Source organism: Orycteropus afer, unplaced genomic scaffold, assembly GCF_000298275.1.
Source record: "Orycteropus afer afer isolate SDZICR_OR568_19922 unplaced genomic scaffold, OryAfe1.0 scaffold00130, whole genome shotgun sequence".
In the NCBI taxonomy this organism is placed as follows: Eukaryota; Metazoa; Chordata; class Mammalia; order Tubulidentata; family Orycteropodidae; genus Orycteropus; species Orycteropus afer.
Genome location: NW_006921717.1, coordinates 2,609,317 through 2,630,357, shown reverse-complemented (window position 1 = coordinate 2,630,357; position 21,041 = coordinate 2,609,317). Strand labels below are relative to the sequence as shown.

The 21,041-nt window shown below is 51.7% G+C and overlaps 2 protein-coding genes across 2 annotated transcripts; one reads left to right on the top strand and one right to left on the bottom strand.

The window, feature by feature from the left end:
* Positions 1 to 1,161: 1,161 nt before the first annotated feature.
* On the bottom strand, positions 1,162 to 3,729 carry CCDC87 (coiled-coil domain containing 87). Its single transcript, XM_007944951.1, has one exon. The coding sequence runs from the start codon at positions 3,727 to 3,729 to the stop codon at positions 1,162 to 1,164; it is 2,568 nt and encodes an 855-aa protein (XP_007943142.1).
* Positions 3,730 to 3,990: 261 nt separating this feature from the next.
* Positions 3,991 to 19,045, top strand: CCS (copper chaperone for superoxide dismutase). Its single transcript, XM_007944720.1, has 8 exons — positions 3,991 to 4,029; positions 4,851 to 4,923; positions 9,866 to 10,003; positions 10,216 to 10,393; positions 10,959 to 11,019; positions 18,534 to 18,611; positions 18,701 to 18,804; positions 18,892 to 19,045. Exons 1-8 carry the CDS (start codon positions 3,991 to 3,993, stop codon positions 19,043 to 19,045), a joined length of 825 nt encoding a protein of 274 aa, XP_007942911.1.
* Positions 19,046 to 21,041: the final 1,996 nt, after the last annotated feature.

Here is a 21,041-nt window from a genome sequence, read left to right as displayed (position 1 = left end):
CATAGTTACCACTTCCCAGTGTCCATCCCTCCATACTCTCCTGCCCCCTGAGTTGTCTCCCTGTGCATAAGCAGCCCTTCCTTCTCCCATGATTGTTCTCTCCAGGGTGTGTGAGTTGTGAGGATTTTTGTTTTATTTGTTATAGCGTCACTGAATAACTAAGACATCCACCTTCAAGTCTTTGTTCACATATCACCTGCCCAGTGAGACCTACCCAGAGCACTAATTAAAACTAAAGGCCCCCCCCCCTTTACTGTCTCTTACCCTCCTCTCTTTCCCACAATACTTATCACTTTTAACATTCTGGTATTCAGTGTGCTTAGGTACTATGCTTATGTAACTCTACAAAAGTTATGGGTCTTTGTTTTTGTTTCCTGAGACAGATGAAGAATCAACACCTAGTAGATGTCCAAGAAATATTTGCTGAATAAAGGAATGACTGAAAAGATACACACACTGTAACTGTAACAGGTATGATCCTCAGGGAGGGGAGCTGAGGGACTGGAGGCATGGATGGGAAAGACTTACTTTTCAGCAATACCCTTAAGTATTTTGTGCTTGCATCAGCTGGTAAAATTTTAATGAAACATTTAACTCTACCAATAGCATGTGACAAATGGAAGTTCTGGAGCTGGAAGAAGTAACAATCTGAACCTAACTCCTTCAACTGACATATGAGCATCCAGGTGAAGAGAAGTTAGTTAACTGGCCCAAAGTCACAGGAAGGATTTAAACCTGTATCTGCTGACTCCAGGGCCCTCTCTCATAACCATTATGCCAGAAAACCTCTTAATTTGGCACTCTAATCAGCCAATGTAATGTCTCATAATAGAAATGCTAAGCTGTGTTGTCCCAAAGATCATGATTTGCCTCTATCCAACATGTTCCATCACAGTGAACTCCAAGGGATGGTCTCAGTTCTTCTGATATGTAAGATTTGGGCTGTATTTTGCATGGCTTGATATGAATAGAAACACTGGAGCCCAGGGATTCTTTTTATGGTAACTCCATTGTCAAAACCAAGTCTGGAAGCACAATGTTTCTGAACCCTGCGCTCTCAGACACAGACACCCAAATTTCTTCTTCCAAAGCTGTCAAGAAGTCCAGATGAGTTGCTGGGCGTTTAGGGGTAGGGGAGGGATGTAAGGGCACTTGGCACAGTCAAAGGGTATTGGGAGTGTTCTCAGGAGCTCTTAAATGCTGGCTGCTGAACCTCCCAGACTGGGATGTCTGGGAATGGGAGGCTCTCTGGGCCTGTATCAAGTGGCGGACCCGCCTCCGCTGCTGTAGCCAGTAGAGCATCTCCACTTTGTCGTGCTTCATCTTGTCCAGGTAGCGCCGCCCCTTGAAGGTCACTGGCTCATCAAAGATTAACTCAATTTCTTCCAGGAGGGAAAGCAAGGAGCCCTCCACTTGCTTGAGTTTCCTCTGCAGGAGACTACGGATCTGATTCTCCTCCAGTAGGCAACTCAGGCCCACGTCAGGCTTCTGGAAGAAGCGGTTGGGGTTGGAGGCTCGCTGCTCAAACCACTCCATTCTCCCCAACAGTACCTCTCGCAGCTGAATGGGCTGCAGGGCACGCTCCCAGGCACTCACGAGCGCAGGCAGCTGCCTCAGACGGGCGCTGGAACTGTACTTGATGGCCATGTCCAGCCGGTCTCTGTGGGGAACTTCAAGCACAGACCACAGCTGTTCCAGACGCTTCTGCAGGTTTGGGAGTTTGTGGCACTCACTCAGGAAGTCAGGCATGGTAGCTCCCAGCCCATGCTGCAGCACCGTGCTGCAGTCCCACTCGCCTGGCACAAAGTCCCAGGGCTCTTCTTCGTCTAGTAAGGGCGGAGGGCGCTGAAGCTCCAGGGACTCCTTGACAGAGACCACCAACTCCACAGGAACCTCCTCCTCATACATATGGAAGATGACATGGAGAAAATCTGTCTCCTGGGTGGTGAGGTACTTGAAGTAGTCCTCCTTGGACGGGCTGGTTTTCCACCAGTGCATCCACGAGGCCTTGTTGGACCGCAGGTCCCAGCTTTTGTTTGCATGGAGTGACGTGAGGGAGGACACCTTGTCAGTGTTGGCTCCCTGGGTGTAAAGATTTGCCAGCTCAGGGTTGATGATGCGATACTGTTTTTCTTGATGGAGGAAGGCAGAGGACAGGAAGGCTGACCAATCTTTATTTGCTGCAGGCTCAACCAGGGGCCCCTGGTCAAAATGGAAGTGCTTAGTAGAGACACGGCTCATCAACTCCTTGTAGACCTCTCGGGTGCTACTGCCAACAGAGCAGTCACCATCCATCTCTTCCACAAGTTTGGGGTCCAGTTCACCAGCCAGGTGGTTGTATAGGACCCCAGCCCCCTCGACATGAAAGGAGTCTACAAAGCTTCGGTCAGAGACTCGTACAGCAGCTGCCTCAAACACGAGTTGATTTCTTAGCTTCAGAGTTACGGTTACTGGCTGCGAGTGGAGCGTAGAGGCTTCAGGGAAATGGCGGGCCGGCTGATCCAAGGCTTCTTCCTCCTCCAGCACCTTCAACATCCTCTGCAGCTCCCTCAGACGATGCTCTGCTGCTGGGCGGCGGGTCAGGGCCCCCAGGAGTGGGGCCAGGTTTGAGTCCAGCTGTAGGTAGTGGGGCCACTCCAATTTCAGTTTCTTCATCATCTTTTTCAGATCCTCAGCCACAGTGACTCCTACCAGCTCTGGCTTGCTCTCTGCAACCAGGACCAATGGAGTTAAGGTGCGAGGGGGCAGTGGGGGAAAGCCCAACTCATCTGCCAGTTTCCAGCCCTCACGAAGAGAGGGCATGGACTGGCAGCTCCTGAGCTGGGGGACCTGGGTGGTGGGGGCAGCCCCGCTGGTGGGAGCCACCACCTGGCTGGGCAGTGGCTCAACGTGTGAGGAAGTTAAATCCATGTCTTTCTTCGTTGGCACAGAAGGCAAGCAGAAAAGAGGCTTTCTCGTCTTCAGTTCGGGGATAGCCTTCAATTCCCTCAGAGGATCCACTCCTGGCTCGCGGAGAAACTCTGAAGGGCGGCTGAGGTGGATGAGGTAGTTCAGGTTGAGGGTGGAGCATAGCACGTGGGCGAAGCCGGTGCTGTGAGGCCAGGGGATAGGGCAGAGCTTGAGAGGCTGCATGGGGCTGAGGCAGCTCAGCTCCTTCACACCGCCACGGTCTCGATCTACCCTCAGCAGGGCCTGAAAGTCGGCGAGCAGGCAACGGTAGACTTCAGGGCTGGTGAGAAAGAGCGTGCAGTCCCTGGTGAGGCTAGTGGCCAAACGGGTGAGGGTGGCTGGCTCGGTGAAGACAGACGCGGGGGCTGTCAGGGTCATCAGCAGGTGCAGGTAGCGTAGGAATAGCTGCTCACTGGTCAGCAGCACGTGGGCCTCCAGTCGCTCCCGCAATTTCTGGTTATTCTGGGGGCTCAGACTGGGCTCAGCGGGCGGCTCCTGCCAGCTGCACCTCAGCTCGTCCAGGATAACTTCCGTGAGACGGCGGCGGCCTTCGGAAGACACCCGCGCCGACAACGCGCTGCAGGCCAGCCGCTCAGCTACCTGGCGGCACAAAGACTCCGCCGTCAGCTTGGTGCGCGGCAGGGCTTGTAGTAGCTGGACCTCCTGTGGGCGGCGCTTCTGAGATTCTCGGGGCGTCGCCCTGCGGGGAAGGAGCGACAGCGGCTGCAGCAACTGGTGATAAAACCGCTGAAGCTCGGGCTCCGGCTTCCGGGGCTCCATCTTGACCCAGGTGGAGCCCACACTCACTGCGCCTAGACGCTAACACGTTGCTAGGACAACCAGCGGCCAGGTGACCCGTGCGCGCCTGCGCGGCCCCTCAGGCCCGCTCCGTGAACGTCTTGGGGCAAGTCCTTGCGTGCGCACGCACTAGGGGGCGGGGCGAAGGGTGGCTTCCGCGGCTCCGCTGCCCGCGAAGCTGCTCCGGGCTTGCGTTTCAGGACCCGGGCAGTTGTCGCCCTGCGGCAGGTGCCGAAGTCCAGAATGGCGTCGGCTTCGGGGAACAGCGAGACCGCCTGCACGGTGAGAGTCGAGGCCTCACGTGGCAGCCCCGCGGAGCCTCAGCCGCTGGGGTGATCATTAACTAGCCTGGGACGGAGGGTCATCTTGGGGTACGAGCGAGAGCGGATTACCCAATAAGCAAAGTAAGCACGGGCTTACTTGTGCTTACTTATTAATCTGCAGTGGAAAACATGTGAAGATGTGAAAAACGTGAAACTGTAGTGAATAATATGTGAAACTGCTCGCTACAGATTAGTAAATAAGTCTGTGTTTTCAAGGCGCTCTGGTGGCGCAGTGGTAAGGCATTCGGCTGCTAAGCGAAACGTCGGCGGTTCGAACCCCCGTTCTGCTTCTGTTAAGATTTACAGCCTTGGAAAGCCTATGGCAGTTCCACCCTGCGCTGTAGGGTGGCTATGAGTTGGAATCGAGTCAGTGGCACTGCGTTTGGGTTTGGTTTACCTTGCTTGCTGGGTACTCTGTCTCTGTCAGGGGTTGTAAATTTGAAAAGCACCTTTGATTCTGTGGAGTCGGGAGAGAGACGGAGGCTGGCCATACCTAGAAGCAGAATCTTCTATGTGGTGGAAAAATGTGAAATTGTTCAGTACAGAATAGCGAGCAAGCTTTATTGGGTGATCTGACACTGGGTACAAGGGTAACAGGACTCCTGGGGTGAGTGCTGGCACTTGGGACCATGGGAGCATGGTCCTGGCGTGATCATGAAGAGGGGTCATGTGGGGTGTAACCCCCCAGACTTTCCACGTGGTCACAGGGGAGGTGAGTGAAATGGGACCAGGCAACCTTTGTCCCCAGCTCTCATCAGCCTGTCTCTGCTGCCCCTGCAGCTGGAATTCGCTGTGCAAATGACCTGTCAGAGTTGTGTGGATGCAGTTCGCAAGTCCCTGCAAGGGGTGCCAGGTAAGAGCCAGGGACAGTTTTCTGTGGCCAGCACTCCCAAGGGTAGGCAAAACTTTTCTGTCAGATACAGATGCAGAAACTGAGCCCCAGAGAGAGGAAGGAAATGTTGCTAGAGTCACACAGCTACCCAGAGGCAGAGCCTGGAGGCCAAGTCTCATCTCTGTATCCTTTGAATGACTGGATGAGCTGGCTACCACTGCCTGTTCTGGTGTCTTTCTTTCTTTCTTTTTTTTTTTTTTTTAAAAGGGGTCGCTATGAGTCGGGGCCGACTCGACGGCAAACAACAACAACAACAACAATTGTGATTTGGGTGAAAGTTTACAGAGCAAATTCATTTTCCATCCAGCAGTTCCTACACATTTTTGTTTCATGACATCGACTGCAATTCTCCACAGTGTAACAGCTCTCTTCCCATCTGTTCTGGTATCTTGAACCTCAGGTGTCCTGGAGCGTCAAGAGTCAGGCTGAACATAGCCCCTCTTACAGAGGCAGTTCCCTGGAAAACAGTTTTTGTTCAGGAAAGAGCAGTATTTTCCCAAAGCAAACAGCAGCCTTGGCTGTGTACCAGCTAATTCCCAAAGTCACCTGGTCTGGAGTGACCTGGCCCAGATGGAGGGTCTGAGACAACTGAGCCACCAGCACTGGGCTGGGAACAGCCTTCCTTTGATTCTGCTCAATGCTCATCCAGTTGTTCAGCAGGTTCCCAGCCCTGCTTGTGGACCAGGCCCTGGGGGCTTCAGGGAGCCGCTTCCCAGGGGGATCAGGCCCAGCCCCCACCCTCACGTGAAGATGAACATGCAAGCACTGCTTCCAGCATTCACAAAAGTTGTCACGGAAGAGCCGCTTGGGGAGGGGATGCAATGACATGGGCTGTGAACGAGCTCTGGAGCCAGACTGTTTGGGTTCAGATTCCCTGTTCGCCACTTCATTGCACTGTGCCCTATGCAAGTTACATCTTGTCCCTGTTTCTTCAAGTTTTTCTTTTTTTTATTGTGACTTGGCTGCAATTTTACTGTTTCTTCAAGTTTTAAACAGGGATGACAGTAGAACCTGCCCTGGAGAACTGTTGTGAAGAGAACATTAGGGAAAACCTGTAAAGGACTTTAGAAAAGTCTCTGGCGTGTGAGAGCCCAAAAACTCTCAGGTTTTTGGGTCTAAGAGTGTCTTAGCTGTCTAGTGCGTCCATTACAGTAATACCACAAGGGGGGCGCTTTAACAAACAAATTTACTATCTCACAGTTTAAAAGGCTAGAAATCCAAGTTCAGGACATGGGCTTTAGGGGAAGGCTTTCTCTCTGCCGCCTCTGGGGAAAGGTCTTGTCTTCAGCTTGTCTCCTGGTCCCTTGCAGATCTCCATGTGGCTTGGTCTTCCCCAACCTCTGCTTCCTTCATTTGTTCTTTTTATATTTTGTAAGAATTTGACTCAAGACACAGCCTACGCTTTATTAACATAACACAGACATCCCATTCCCAAATGGGATTATAACCACAGGCCTAGAAGTTAGGGTTTACCACACATGTTTGGGGAACGCAGTTCAATCCATAAGAGGGTTTACAGGGGGTGATCTGGTTGAGAAGAGGCAAAGGGGACAGACCTTGAAGTGAGGTTGGGTTTGCTTAGACTGTGTTTTGGGGTGTTAGAGTTGGACTCTGACAGATTGAGCCATTTTACTGATGTGGCGTATTCTGACCAAAGCTTTCCCGGGATATAAGGCCCTCCACTTCCTGGAAAGCTTTCTTGTTGAGAGGGCTGATGGCTAAACTTTTTGTCGGACATAGGGTAGTTTTTGGAGCTCTGGTGGCGTAGTGCCATTTGACTGCTAACCAGAAGGTTGGAGGTTCAAACTCACCAGCCACTCCGCAGAAGGAAGACTGGACTACTTTCATAAAGATTTACCACCTTGGAAACCCAATAGGGGTTGCTGTGAGTCAGAATCGAGTCAATGGCAGTGCGTTTGGTTTTGCTTTGGAGGGCAGTTGTCAGCTCTCAGCTCACTTCTCAGGCACCAGATAACCACTATGTAACTGTGCCTGTTATCTGGTCTGGATGACTGGAGCAGCTTGGCTTTCTCCTGCGTTGGGCAGGGAAGTTGTAGTTTCCCAGAATGCATAGATAGAGAGGGAGGTCTGCCCTCTCTGCCAGACCTGGGTCCTTGAGGAGGCAAGGCTCTGATCTTTTCCCAGAGGGAAGTGGAGGTGGTAATTAATTACAGTTGTGTGTCCACTTGGCTTCCAGTGCTCTGGATGAGTTATTCTCCATGATAAGATCGTAATCTCCTCTGTGGTGGAATCTGCCATGAGCAGCTAAGTAGCTACCCTCAGGGTGTGGCCTGCTTCCAGTCTATATGGAGAAGCTTTGAGAAGAGTCTCTAGCTTTTAGGCATGTTTGGATCAGAGTTGCCTGCGGATCTCTGGACTGTTCCTGGACTTGACCCAATGGCCTGCTGTGTTGCCTGCACCGATCTTGGGTTAGAAGAAGCTTGCAGCTCCAGTGTGCCTGGAACAGAGCTGAAGCCCAAGGTCAAGAGGGCTTCACCCAGTCCCTGGAGCCAGCGCTCTGAATTTGGACTTCTAGCCTCCTAAACTGTAAGAGAATCAATTCCTGTTTGTTGAAGCCGTCCACTTGTGGTCTTTCTGTAACAGCAGCGCTAGAGAACCAAGTCAGGGAGACACCGTGGCCCAAGGCTCACCTCCTGGAGTTCCCTGAGGCCCCTGCACAGCCACATTCGGTTCACCTGCTGCTGCTTGGCCGGGGAGCCCACCTTCTCGGTCAGACTCAGGTCAAGCATTCTGGAGGTGCCTCCTTGCGGGGGTCTTCCAGCCTTCCCGCTGTGGGAGCAGAGAACCAGCTCGCCTCTCTTTAAACCATGCAGCAACTTCCTTTGTGGGCTTCCTGCTGCCTCTCTTGACCCCCCAATAGCCTTTCCACATAAAAACCAGACAGGATTTTTAAATCACATATCAGATAATGTTGTTCCAGTAGACCAGAGAAGGGAGTCCCAGCCCAGCCTGGGGGCTGCTTCTTGGGGTGGGCAGAGTGTCGGGGGTAAGACCTTGGGCTCCGGAACCAGGCTGCCTGGCTTTGGACTCCAGTTCCACAACTGACTGTGGTGTGACTTTGAGCAAGTTTCTTCAATCTCTCTGTGCCTCAGTTTCCTCTTCTGTAAAATGGGGATGATCCTACCCAACTCACAGGGCTCCTGTGAGTTTCTAAGGAATAGACACAGGGACAGCACTTAGGAGAGAGCCCGGCCCACAGTGTGGTGCTTCATGAGCAATAGCTACAGTGGTGACGGTGCTGGGCCCTTCCTGTTTTGATAGCAGCTTTATCGAGCTATAAGTCATGTCCCATCCCAACTCGCCCATTTAAATACACAGTTCAGTGGTTTTAGTGTCTTCGCAGAGCTGTGTAACCATTGCCACCATTAATTTCAGAACATTCTCATCACCTCAAAATGAAACCCGCCCCTCCAGCCCTAAAAAACCAAACTAAACTCACTGCCATCAAGTCAGATCCAACTTGTAGTCACCCCGCCTTAGATTTCTGAGGTGGTATCACTGCAGAAGTAGATTGCCCAAGCTTCCTTCCGAGGAGTGGCTGGTGGGTTTGAACCGCCAGCCTTCTGGTTAGCAGTCTTAGGCACTAGGCCACCAGATCTCTTCTTCCAGCCCTAGCCCCCTACTAATCTACTTTATGACTCTGGATTGCGTATTCCGTTCATTTTACGTACATGGGTTAGACAGTGTGTAGTCTTTCGTATCTGGCTTCTTTCACCTAACATGTTTTCCAGGCTCATCTGTGTTGCAGCACACGTCAGAATTTGTTTCTATTTATGGATGAAGTGATATTCCATTGCGTGCTTTGGTGGTACAAACGGCTAAGTGCTTGGCTGCTAACTCGAAGGTTGGCAGTTTGAACCCACCCAGCAGCTTTCCAGGAGCTTTTGTAGCATAGTGCCTAAGACACTTGACTGCTAACCAGGAGGCTGGGGGTTCAAACCCACCAGCCACTCCTCGGGAGAAAGGTTGGGCGATCTGCTTCCGTAGTGATACCACCTCGGAAACCCAAGGAGGGCTCGTTATGAGTCGGGGCCGACTCGACGGCACACAACAACAACAACAATAGTAGCAGCTTTCCAGGAGAAAGATGCAGTGATCTGTTCATAAAGATTATAGCCAGAACAACTAGATGGTGCCCGGCTACCAGTAACAACTGTTCTGTTTAGGGCCGTAGTAGATGGATCTTCATAGAGTGGGACACAAGTGTGAAATAGAACTCAGATTTTTGGAGACTGAGGACTCCCCCCAAATCTCTCCCCCTGAGCTACCCTTTACATCTCGAACCAAAAATGTTACCTGCCTTTACCTTTGAGCAAATTAACAGAGTGGTTCGTAAAATAGAGACTGTAATCCGTGAGTACTGTGCTTCTTTAAAAAGTCATCTCTGTGAGATTGACTGGTGAGCAGTCACTCTAAAAAAAGACAAGAAAGTAAAGGGTTGAGGGACCACCAGCTGGAATTAGTGAGAATGTTGATACGTTGTGGAAAACGCAACCAGTGCCACTGAATGATTTGTGTAGAAAATGTTAAATGGGAACCTGATTTGCTGGGTAAATGCTCACTGAAAACAAAACAAAATATTATTTAAGAAAAAATAAGTTATAAGCAATGCTTAGCATGTGGTAAGGACTCACAATAGCCCTGGGATGAGATAGTGTTATCCCTAGTTTATATGTAAAGAAAAAGACTCTGTGAGGTTAAGGGACTTACCCAGGGCTAGCCAGCTGAAGGTATGCAAGTCAGCACCGAGAGCCCTCTTTCCTGTCCCGCCTCCTACCTGGGGAAGGTTGGTAGAGATGGGACCTACAGTCGACTCCTTTTTCTCTGCTCCCAGCACTGGGCTGCCCAGCCCACTGCTGCCCTCTGCCCTCTCTCCTCCCAGGTGTCCAGGGCGTGGAGGTGCAATTGGAGAACCAGATGGTCCTGGTGCAGACCACCCTGCCCAGCCCGAAGGTGCAGGCCCTCCTAGAGGGCACAGGGCGGCAGGCAGTACTCAAGGGCATGGGCGATAGCCACTTACGTGAGTGACCACTGTGGCCTTGGCCGGTTGTGGGGGGAGGTGGCCTGGCTCTGGAGCCAGTCTGACTGTAAGGACAAATCTTGGGCTCGGGGCTGGAGTGGCTTTGTGGGAGGTGTGAAGGTACGGAGGCCTCCTGCCATGCCCTTCCCAAGGCGATGAAGGGGTAGGGCTGAGTGAGTGAGCAAGCCAGCCGGGTGTCTAATACCTTGCAGAGAATCTGGAAGCAGCAGTGGCCATTCTGGGGGGGCTTGGACCTGTGCGGGGGGTGGTGCGCTTCCTGCAGTTGACGCCTGAGCGCTGCCTCATCGAGGGGACCATTGACGGCCTGGAGCCTGGTCCACACGGCCTCCATGTCCATCAGTACGGGGACCTGACCAGCAACTGTGCCAGGTAAGTGATCTGGAATCTCCCCGGTGGCGTCCTCGTTCCTCCAGATGTGCAGTTGCTGTATGCCAGGGGCTGTGTTCGCACATTTCCACACTTGGTTCTCGCCAGTGCCCTGTGAGGCACAAACACATGCATCCGACCTTCAGGTGAGGAAACTAAGACTCAGAGAGGTTAAAGGACTTGCCAAAGGCCCCAGAGCGTGTAGCAGAGTTAGGATTTGAACCAAGATCTGAAGGCCCTGCTCATACCCACCCTACTGCCTTGGAGAGGGAAGGCAGCTCCTAGACATGGTAAGGGGAGGGTCCCCTTGTCATGGTGTTTCTCATGCAGTCGTATCATTAGTTGTTGACTCATCTGTGTCTTCCCTTGGACCAGAAGGTTCTTCAGAGTAGGAACCATGCCCATTCACCTCACTGCCCTCTCCCCGAAGGCTGACACAGAGTGGGCCTCTGTTGAATGGCTGGATGCATGCATGCAAGGGTGAAAGCCACCTAGTTCAGGCCTTAAGTAAGCTTAGCTGGCCTAAGAGCTGCTGTTTCCCTGCCCACCTGGTGTCTTCTCTTCTTAGCTGTGGGGACCACTATAACCCTGATGGAACGTCTCATGGGGGCCCCCAGGACGCTGACCGGGTAAGTGCCAGCCTGGGCTGGTCCTGAACCACAGAGAACTGTCCCAGAGGCAGTTCTTGGGGCCTTAGAGTGATTCCTTTTCAGCCTTATTTTGTTGGGCTTACAAACATTTATCGATACTTTCTGTGATCCGGACCGTGGGGGTACAACATGGCCTGGTGCTTCCCTCCCCAGAAGCTCACAGTCTAATGGGGAGACCCCTGAGAATCCAGAGTGACAGTGCAGTGTGATTAGCCTTGAAGGAGGCTGACAGGCCGTGAGTACCCACAGCAAACCCCGCCCCTGCCTAGAGACAGAAAGTGGGGGGTAGCATCCAGAGAGGGTGAAGGTGTGGAAGGGAAGTTTTCCCTAACTCCAGAGGCCTCCCTAAGGTGACAGTCGCTGGGCCTGCAATTCCATTTTCCCCCAGAAAATTGCTCCTTCAGCGAGCCTGGTTCTACCTCAGTGATTTTTGCTTTCTCCAAGTACTTCTTGTTTTGTTAGTTACTCAATATCATTATTTGAGTTGACTTTTTAGTTACTTTTTTATTTTTTATTTTATTATGGAAATTTTTTTTTAACATATTCCATGGAACAGCAGTCAGGAAATCAGATGTCACATTGCACTGGCCGTATCTGCTGCAGAAGAACTCATTTAAAGTGTTAAAGAGCAAAGGTGACACTTTGAAGACTAAGGTATGCCTGACCTAAGGCATGGTCTTTTCAGTCACCTCATATGCATGTGAAAGCTGGACACTGGTTAAGGAGGACCAATGAACAGTGATGCATTTGAATTACAGTGTTGGCAAAGAATAGTTGAAGATACAATGGACTGTCAGAAGAAGGAACAAAGCTGTCCTGGAAGAAGTGCAGCCACAACGCTCCTTAGAAGCAAGAATGAATGAACAGGCTTTGTCTCACGTACTTTGGTCATGTTGTCAGAAGGACCCAGTCCCTGGAGAAGGATGTCATGGGAAAACAGAGGGTCAGGGAAAATGAGGAAGACCCTCAACAAGATGGACTAACACAGTGGCTGCAGCTGCGGGTTCAAACATTGTGATGCTTGTGAGGGTGGCACAAGACCGGGCAGTGTTTCGTTTTGTTGAGCAAGTAGGCTTGCTCTGCCTCAAAGATTGACTTGACGGCACCTAACAACAACAAAGTGGAGAAACTAGTGTCGTAAAGCCCAGGTCCCCATCGCCCAGCTTCAGCAGTTCCCAGTTTCGGTGGCCAAGTTTCAGTTACAGCCCCGCCCCTTCCCTGTCATTATTTTGAAGCAAATCAAGATACCATTTCATGTAATTAAGTAGATTTATTTTTTACAAGAAACTTGATATTACAATAGAAAAGGGAAAACCAGTACTTCTAGCTGTAAGAAGAAGGTAACTGTAAAAATAAATCAGTGAAGGAAGCTCTGGTAGTAGAGTGGTTAAAGCACTCGGGTGCTAACCAAATGGTCAGCAGTTCGAACCCCCAGCCATTCCAGGGAAGAAAGATGTGGCATTGTGCTTCTGTAAAGATAACAGACTTGAAAACTCTGTGAGGCCGTTCTCTGTCTTTAAGGGTCACTATGAGTCTGAACTGACATGAAAGCAATAGGTTTTTTTTCATGTTCCCTGTAAAAAGCCTTCGTGGCATGTGGTTAAGTGCTTTGCTGCTAACCAAAAAGTCGACAGTTTGAACCAACCCCGCAGCTTTGCAGAAGAAAAGACCTGGTGATTTCCTTCTGTAAAGATTACAGCCTAGAGAACCCTGTGGAACACTTGTACTCTGTCACGAGGGTTTGGAATCAACCCAATAACAGCATCATTCTTCATGAGACGGGAGAACACAGTAGTTGCAACATTGGGCTCAAACGTGCCAACAACTCGCCAGTTGTGAGGGTGTTGCAGGGCGGTATAATGTTTTGTTCTAAACATAACAAGGCTACCATGCCCCGGAGCTGACACACCCACAGCTAAGGAGAACGTCCTGTCTACACACAGCCTGAAACGCCCTCCACTGCTGTGGGGGATGTCACCCTGCTCTGGAGGTAGTGTCAAGGCAGCTTCTTCCTAATCTTGGGAAAGTGGTGTCTCCTCTTAACCTCCTCCAGGTCTCAGAGTCCATGCAAGCCCAGCTTCAAGGTCTGTGCCCTCCGCCTCCCCACAACCAGGCCACCGCTGTAAGCCCTTCCTCTCAGGATACCAAGAAAGCCAAACTCACTGAGAGTTTTTGGGCTCTCACATGCCAGAGGCTTTCCTCAAGTCGTTTACATGTTTTCCCCATATTCTTTTCCCGACGGTCCTCCAGGACAGGTTCTACTGTCATCCCTGTTTAAAACTTGAAGAAACAGTAAAATTGCACCCAAATCACAATAAAAAATTGGAAAATTGAAGAAGCAGAGGCACAAAAAGTAACTTGCATAGGACACAGTGCGATGAAGTGGCAGAGAGCGATCTGAACCCAGTGTGGCTCCAGAGCTCGGAGCTCTAACCGCTCGGGGACACTGCTGTCCGGAGGTCCGGTGTCACCTCTGTGCCAGCCTCACAGCCCATGTCATTGCATCCCCTCCCCAAGTGGCTCTTCTGTTTTGATTTCTGTGAATGTCGGAGGCAGTGTTCATCTTCACGTGAGGATGGGGTCTGGGCCTGATCCCCCTGGGAACCAGCTCCCTGAAGCCCCCAGGGCCTGGTCCACAAGCAGGGCTGGGAACCTGCTGAACGACTGGAGCATTGAGCAGAAGCAAAGGAAGGCTGTTCCCAGCCCAGTGCTGGTGGCTCTGCCGTCTCTGACCTTCCATCTGGGCCATGTCGCTCCAGCCCAGCTTTTATTTTCTATCTTGAGAGTTTGCCACAAGACCAGTGAAGCTGTGATGTGTATCTTACATCTTTTCCCATATTCTTAATTCACATAACTGGTATTTTGGACTTTTGACAGCTCTGTGACATTTTTTAAAATTTTTATTGTGATTTGGGTGAAAGTTTCCAGAGCAGATTCATTTTCCATACAGCAATTCATATATATTTTGTCTCATGACATGGACTGCAATTCCCCACAACCTAACAGCTCTTTTTCCACTTCCTCCCTGTGGTTACTTCTTCCCTGTGTCCTTCCCTTCCACGCCCTCCCACCCTCTGAGCTGTCTCCCCATGAAAATACTGCCCTTCTGTTCTCCCACAATTGATTGCTCCAAGGAGTGTGTCCACCTGATGTAAATGTTCAACCCATGTGCCTGTCTGTTGTTTGTCTGGAAGCTCTGTGACGTTTTTAATGGGCGGACGTTTTTACTCACCCTCTCTGGGGTGTTGGAGAGGCAGTTCTGCAGAGACCACTGGGCAGTGCTATGCTTACGCTGAGGGCATTGGTTATTTACTGCTGCCAATCAAACTACTCCAACACTTAGGGACTCAAAGCAAAGTTCGTTACTTCACGGTTTCCGGGGTCTGGAATTTGGGCCCAGCGTGGCTGGGGGCCTCTGGCTCAGGGTCTGTCAGTCTCAAGGCTGCAGTCCAGCTGTCAGCCCGGCTGCAGTCCTCTCAAGGGTCTGCTGGGGGAGAGTCTATGTCAAACTTGCTCACGTGGCTGTTGGCTGGCCTCGGTCCTTACTGGCTGTTGACCAGAGATGTCAGTTTTCTGCCACGTGGGCCTGTCCCCAGGGCAGCTCATCACAGCAGCTGGCTTCCCACAGAGCCAGTGAGCACGAATGGCCTTCCAGGACTGACGCCACACTTTGTGTCATCTAATCTTGGCAGTGACAGTGGGTCCAGCTCACAGACACGGGGAGAGGATTACGCAGGGTGTGAAAGTGGGGACAGGAGCCCTGGTGGCTCAGTGGTGAAGCACTCAGTTGCTAACTGAAAGATTGACGGTTCAGCACTTGGCTGCTAACCAGAAGCTCGGTGGTTCAAACCCATTAGCCACTCCATGGGAGAAGGATGGAGCAGTGGCCTCCATAAAGGTTGTAGTTGGGTCCTGCTGCGTCCGTTCTGACTTACGGTGACCCTGTGGACAACAGGACAGAACTCTGCCCGGCCCTGCACCGCCCTTACAGTTGTTGCTGTGCTTGAGTTCGTTGGAGCCGCTGTGTTGATCCACCTCACTGAGGGTCTACCTCTTTTTCGATGACCCTCTGCTTTACCAAGCGCGATACCCTTTTCCAGGCACTGGTCCCACCTTATAACATATCCAAAGTGCAAGGGACAAGTGTTTCAGGCCCCATGGGCTCTGCCTATGTAGCTCCTCAGCTGGGGCTGCTGTCCACTCTCATCTGCCTAATTCCTGCTCATCTTTCAAGCTCAATGAGATAGACAGTCCCTCAGACTGCCACCTCCTCTTCCACATACTCCAAACCAAAGCAAGTCCCCTATCCTTGCTTCTAAGGAGCATTCTGGCTATACTTGTTCGACGACAGATTTGTTCGTTCTTCTGAAAGTCCATAGTAGATTCAGTATTCTTCCCGACACCGCGATTCAAATGCATCAGTTCTAATTGACTCTTTAGTCATTGTCCAGCTTTCACATGCATATGAGACAACTGAAAATTAGAAACCCTCTAAGATAGTTACAGGAGCTCTGGTAGCATAGTGCCTAAGGCACTTGACTGCTAACCAGAAGGCTGGTGGTTCAAACCTTGGAAGGAAGGTTGGGCAATCTACTTCCGTAGTAATATTGCCTCGGAAACCCAAGGAGGGGTCGCTATGAGTTGGGTCCGACTTCACGGCAAATACAACAACAACATAAGATAGTTCTACTCTGTTCTATACCCAAAACCATTGCCATTGAGTTGGTTCTGGCTCATAACAACCCCCGTTGGTTTTCCAAGGCTGTAAATCTTTACAAAAGTAGATTGCCTCATCTTCCTCCTGCAGAGCAGCTGGTGGGTCTTGAACCACCAGCTGTCTGATTAGCAGCTAAATGCCTTCCCCACTACTATACCGTCACTGTAGGTCTGAATCAGCTTGACAGCAGTGGGCTTGGGTTTGGTTTGGAGTATGTGGAAGAGGAGGTGGCAGTCTTAGGGACTGTCTATCTCATTGAGCTTGAAAGATGAGCAGGAATTAGGCAGATGAGAGTGGACAGCAGCCCCAGCTGAGGAGCTACGTAGGCAGAGCCCATGGGGCTTGAAACAGCAAGGAGTGGCGACTAGGGGTTCTGGGTCTCTTATGATGACATGGAAGTGTTTGACAAGCAAGAGGCCTCCCTTGTGACCTGTGCCTGCATCCGGTACACCTTCCCAAAAACCACACTCACTGCCGTTGAGTCATTTCCAACTCGGTGACATCTTCTGGGGTTTCCAAGGCATATCTCTGCAGAAGTAGATGCCCAACCTTGGGGCAGGGAATCCTGGGGGAATGGAGTCAGCCCCTATACTATGCCCACGGTCTTGATGTAGACAGGAGAACGTGAGCAAGTAGGGGAGCAGACAGGGCTACCACGTGACCAATCCTTTTGGATTCCAGCAGCTGGCTTTGCCCAGCTGGAAATGATTGAGTGTGGGAATTTCCAGCCAGGCTTCGGTGCCCCTTTCCCGCCTCCTAGGCAGTCATGACGTTTCCTCCCCTCCTCTCCTCTTGCCCCAAGGCCTTGCCCTGCACTAGAGGGGATGCTCAAAAGCATGTTGATCGTGCTGGGCCCCTGCCTGAAACCTGTGGCTCCCAGTGCCCAAGGGTACAGGCATCTCGGGGTGACAGAGCCCTCCCCGAGCCCGAACACCTGCCTGCGGGCAGAGGGGGAGGCTGGAACAGCTATGGTTCCTGACCCTGCTGCTGGTCGCCTCGGCACCACCCTTCCTGGCTCCCTCAGCCCAGCCCTGCAAATGCTTGACGGGCCTCTGTATCACTTCCCCACTTTGCTTTTTCCTGCCTTTAAAACCCCCATTGGGGGTGTTACATGATGTGCCAGGTGCCAGCCACAGATGGCCCTTTGGAGGATGAAATTAAGCAGCCCTAGCACAGTGACCTGCTCTGGGGCTTAGCAGCAAGCTCTTGTGAACCGGCCGCATCGGCACAGGGTCTTGCATCTGTCCCAGGTGTCAGGTTGAGGACGGTGCATTTGCACAGATGTGGATCGCTGACTCACCAGCAAGGTCTGTCACCAGAAACATGCTAATTGCTGCACTTGCCCCGTGTCTCACCGTAACTAGTCACTTCTGTGTCTGGCCCCCACCATGTTTTGAGGTCCTTAAGGGCAGTGACTATATGTCCTGCCCACCCCCACCCCACTACCTTATTGCTGTGGTTGTTGTGTACCATGGAGTGGATTCTGACCCACAGCGCCCCTAGAGGACAGAGTGGAACTGCCCTACAGGGTCTCCAAGGCTGTCATCTTCACAGAAGCAAAGCCCAAACCACACCCACTGCTGAGGAGTTGATTCTGACTCACAGCACTCCTAGAGGACAGAGTGGAACTGCCCCATAGGGTCTTCAAGGCTGTAGTCTACAGAGGAAGGAGCCCTGGTAGCACAGTGGTTAAGTGCTTGGTTTCTAACCAAAAAGTTGATAGTTCAAACCCACTAGCTGCTCCATGGAAGAAAGATGTGGCAGTCAGCTTCCATAGAGATTTCAGCCTTGGAAACCTTATGGGGCAGTTCTACTCTTCCTGTAGGGTCACCAAGAGTCAGAATCAGCTTAATGGCAATGAGTTACTCTTGATGGGAGCTGACAGGAGCAGATTGCTAGGTCTTTTCTCCCATGGAGCAACTGGTGGGTTCAAACCACCAACCTTTCCTTTAGCAGCTGAGCGCTTAACCATTGGGCCACCAGGACTCCTTCCCCAGGGGCTTGCACAGCATTTTACGTAGGAGGTGCTTGGTAGATGGGTGATGACATTTTATATTACCTCTAAGGGGAACGGTAAGGAGCTCTGCTGGTGTAGTGGATAAAGCATTTTGCTGCTTACCAAGAGGTCCATGGTTCAAACCCACCAGCCATTCTGTGGAAGAAAGATGGGGTGGTCTGCTTCTGTAAAGATTCACAGCCTTGGAAACCCAATGGGGGTTGCTGTGAGTCGGAATTGACTCAGTGGCAGTGGGTTTGGCTTGGTTTTTCAAGGGGGAAGGTGAGAGAAGCAAGCTTCCAGGGCAGAACGGGCCCTTTGTCCCTTGCTCTCCCTGTGCCTTGAGGCTGGGAGTCCAAAAGATGCTGTTGGTTGCAACTGATTGCCAGGGAAGCCAGCCCCGGCCAACATAAGGCCAGAGAATTCACTGGATGGCTTCCAGGGGCTTACAGAGCCAGCAGGAGGCTGGAGACTTGGCTTAGAGAGAAGCAGGAACAGGGTTTGCTTTGAGGTTGGGAAGAGGGATGAGCAACATCTTCATAAAGGAACAGTCTGGTCCCATGGGTAGGACCCCCAGGGGCTGTTCTCAGCTCACCATCGTTCTGCCCTGGGTAAAAGTGTTCAGTTGCTTGCCTTGAGTTCTGGGCCACCCCTTGGTCCTACCAGCTTATGCCCTCAGGAAGATTGGTACTTTTTGGGTGGGGAATCAGATACTGGGAAGCCAGGAGACAGCAGCTGAACGCTGCCTGACCCTGCCTGCCCTACTGGTTCCTGTTCCAGCACCGTGGAGACCTGGGGAACGTCCGCGCTGATGCTGATGGCCGAGCGGTCTTCAGGATGGAGGATGAGAAGTTGAAGGTATTCTGGGAAAGAAGGTGGGAGCCCTTCCTACAGGCTCTGAGGCGTCGCCCTTCCTACCTCTCTGAGGCGTTGCTTCCCCCTCAAAGGTGTGGGACGTGATTGGCCGCAGCCTGGTGATTGATGAGGGGGAGGACGACCTGGGCCGTGGTAGCCACCCTTTGTCCAAGGTCACGGGGAACTCAGGCGAGAGGTGAGTGATGGTCTCTGGGAGGCTATACATGAGTAAGGGCCCTAAGGGGCCCAGGCAAGCCGCACTTAACCACACGTTCTCCGGCAGGTTGGCCTGTGGCATCATCGCACGCTCCGCTGGCCTGTTCCAGAATCCCAAGCAGATCTGCTCCTGCGATGGCCTCACCATCTGGGAGGAGCGGGGCCGGCCCATCGCCGGCCAGGGCAGGAAGGAGCCGGCTCAGCCCCCTGCCCACCTCTGAGCCTCGGCTCAGCCTTTGGGTCTGCTCCTGTCCCCCCCCAGCAGCCTCCGTTTCCAGAAGGAACTGAAGGAGGCCTTGCCTAACCACCCTGGCGGAACTTGGGTACCGGTGGGTAGGTGTTGCTATAACGTTCCCTTGGCAAATTAAAACTTTATTTTCATTTGGAGAATATTTCATTTTTACTTCATCACTGTCTCCCTGTTTCTTAATGGGTGTGGGGAACAGAGTGTCTGCCTCTGATCACCACCACATCTAGGGCCACTGCTTCGCTTTGGAGCCAAACAAACTTGATTGAAATCCACACACCTCCTGAGGGTCCCATCAGACTGCAACAGTCACACGTTGGTGCCCTGCTGCCCCGCCCCCTACTGGAGCTGATTGGGGCCAGATCAGACACCTGACCCTCATTGGCCAATCAATCCTTTCCCTGAGAAATTAGAGTGGTTCTTGCTGTGGCTGGACAAGGGAATGTAGCAAGGGAAGGTGTCTGAGTTCCCTAGTGCTGCTCTCACAGAAATGCCACACACGGGGAGCGTTAATAAGCAGAGACGGATTAGGAGGTTAGAAGTCTGAATTCAAGATACTGGCTTTCTGTCAGCTCTGGGGAAAGGTTCTTCTCTCTTTTCAACTTCTGGTCCTTATCAAGCTTTATGTGCCTTGGCCTTTCTCTTCTTCATCTGTGCTTCCTGGCTTCTGTGCCCAGTCTGCTCTTCTTATGCCTTAAGAATGATTGGGTTTTAGACACACCCGAAACTGATGACCTCATTAACACAACAACAGAAAATGACTCCCAGATGGGATTATATCTACAGATAGAAACCAGAAAAACCAACCCCACTGCCATTTGAGTCAGTTGCATCTGGAGTGATTCCCATAGGGTTTCCAAGGCTGTAAATCTTTACGGAAGCAGACTACCTCATCTTTCTCCCATGGCAAAGCTGGTGGGTTAGAACCAGTGACCTTCTGGTTAGCAGCCAAATGCCTTAACCACTACACCACCAAAGCTCCTCATCCACAGATGTAGAGGCCGGTATTCCAACACATAATTTTTTTTTTGGGGGGGGGTCACAAATCCATAACATATGGGAACTATGGGTGGTCCTCACCTGGTCAACTGAGCATCAGAAAAAGCCGGTCTGCAGAGGAGGTGGAATGAGCAGACACCAGGAGAAAGGGGACTGGCTGGACAACCCGTGTCACTCAGGGATCTCTGCCCTGGGGCCTCTCCTGAGCCGGCTGTCTCCTGCCTGGGACTTGGAGACACTCTGGATTCTCCAAGTGCTTGCTTTTTTGTTTGTTTGTTTGTTTTTAAATCTGGCATCAGTTGATTACTTTTACTCCCAAGCAAACAGATGTTAATGAATCTTCTAAGTCCAATGCTGGCACAGGCCTGGCGCACACCATGCCAGGGCTCAGTGGCTGTGATCCTGAGGCTGGTGGGCCCTGGAGGAGCTCAGCCAAGCTCCCCCTCATATGGATGGCTGATATCCAGGGAATAGTACTGGGGCCACTCCCCATCTCTGCAGCTCCTACTCCACCCCCCACTGGAGTGTCAGGCTTGCTCACCCGTGAAAAGGCTCCCCTTCAAGTAGGGTGGGCTGCTGTACTGAGAACCTCGTAGACCCAGGAGAAGATTGATGCCAAGACACGTGGAGATCTGCGAGGCACACCAGGCCCACAGATGCTGAAAGGAGACAAGGACCCTCCCCAGAGCCAACAGAGAGAGAGAGAGCCTTCCCCTAAAGCTAGCACCCCAAACTGTGAGAGGATCAATTTCTGTTTGTCAAAGCCACGGATTAAAAAATGGAACCATTTACAATCCAAAACAGAAAAGAAAAGGGTGAGCTGTCAGGTGCACACGTTGCCCTTCATGCTGCCTGCTTGGAACACAGCTGGAGGTTCTAGTTGCTTGGCCTTGGCTTAGAAACACTCTGTTGACAGGATTCCTCCCTGCTAAGATTGTTGGCTGGGAGCTCTGGTGCGTAGTGCCTAAGGC

Coding starts and splice junctions, on each gene's coding strand:
- CCDC87 (XM_007944951.1), bottom strand. CDS start 3,729: ATGGAGCCCCGGAAGCCGGAGCCCGAGCTTCAGCGGTTTTATCACCAG.
- CCS (XM_007944720.1), top strand. CDS start 3,991: ATGGCGTCGGCTTCGGGGAACAGCGAGACCGCCTGCACG. Junction 10,004..10,215: donor CATGGGCGATAGCCACTTAC/GTGAGTGACCAC, acceptor AATACCTTGCAG/AGAATCTGGAAGCAGCAGTG. Junction 10,394..10,958: donor CTGACCAGCAACTGTGCCAG/GTAAGTGATCTG, acceptor TTCTCTTCTTAG/CTGTGGGGACCACTATAACC.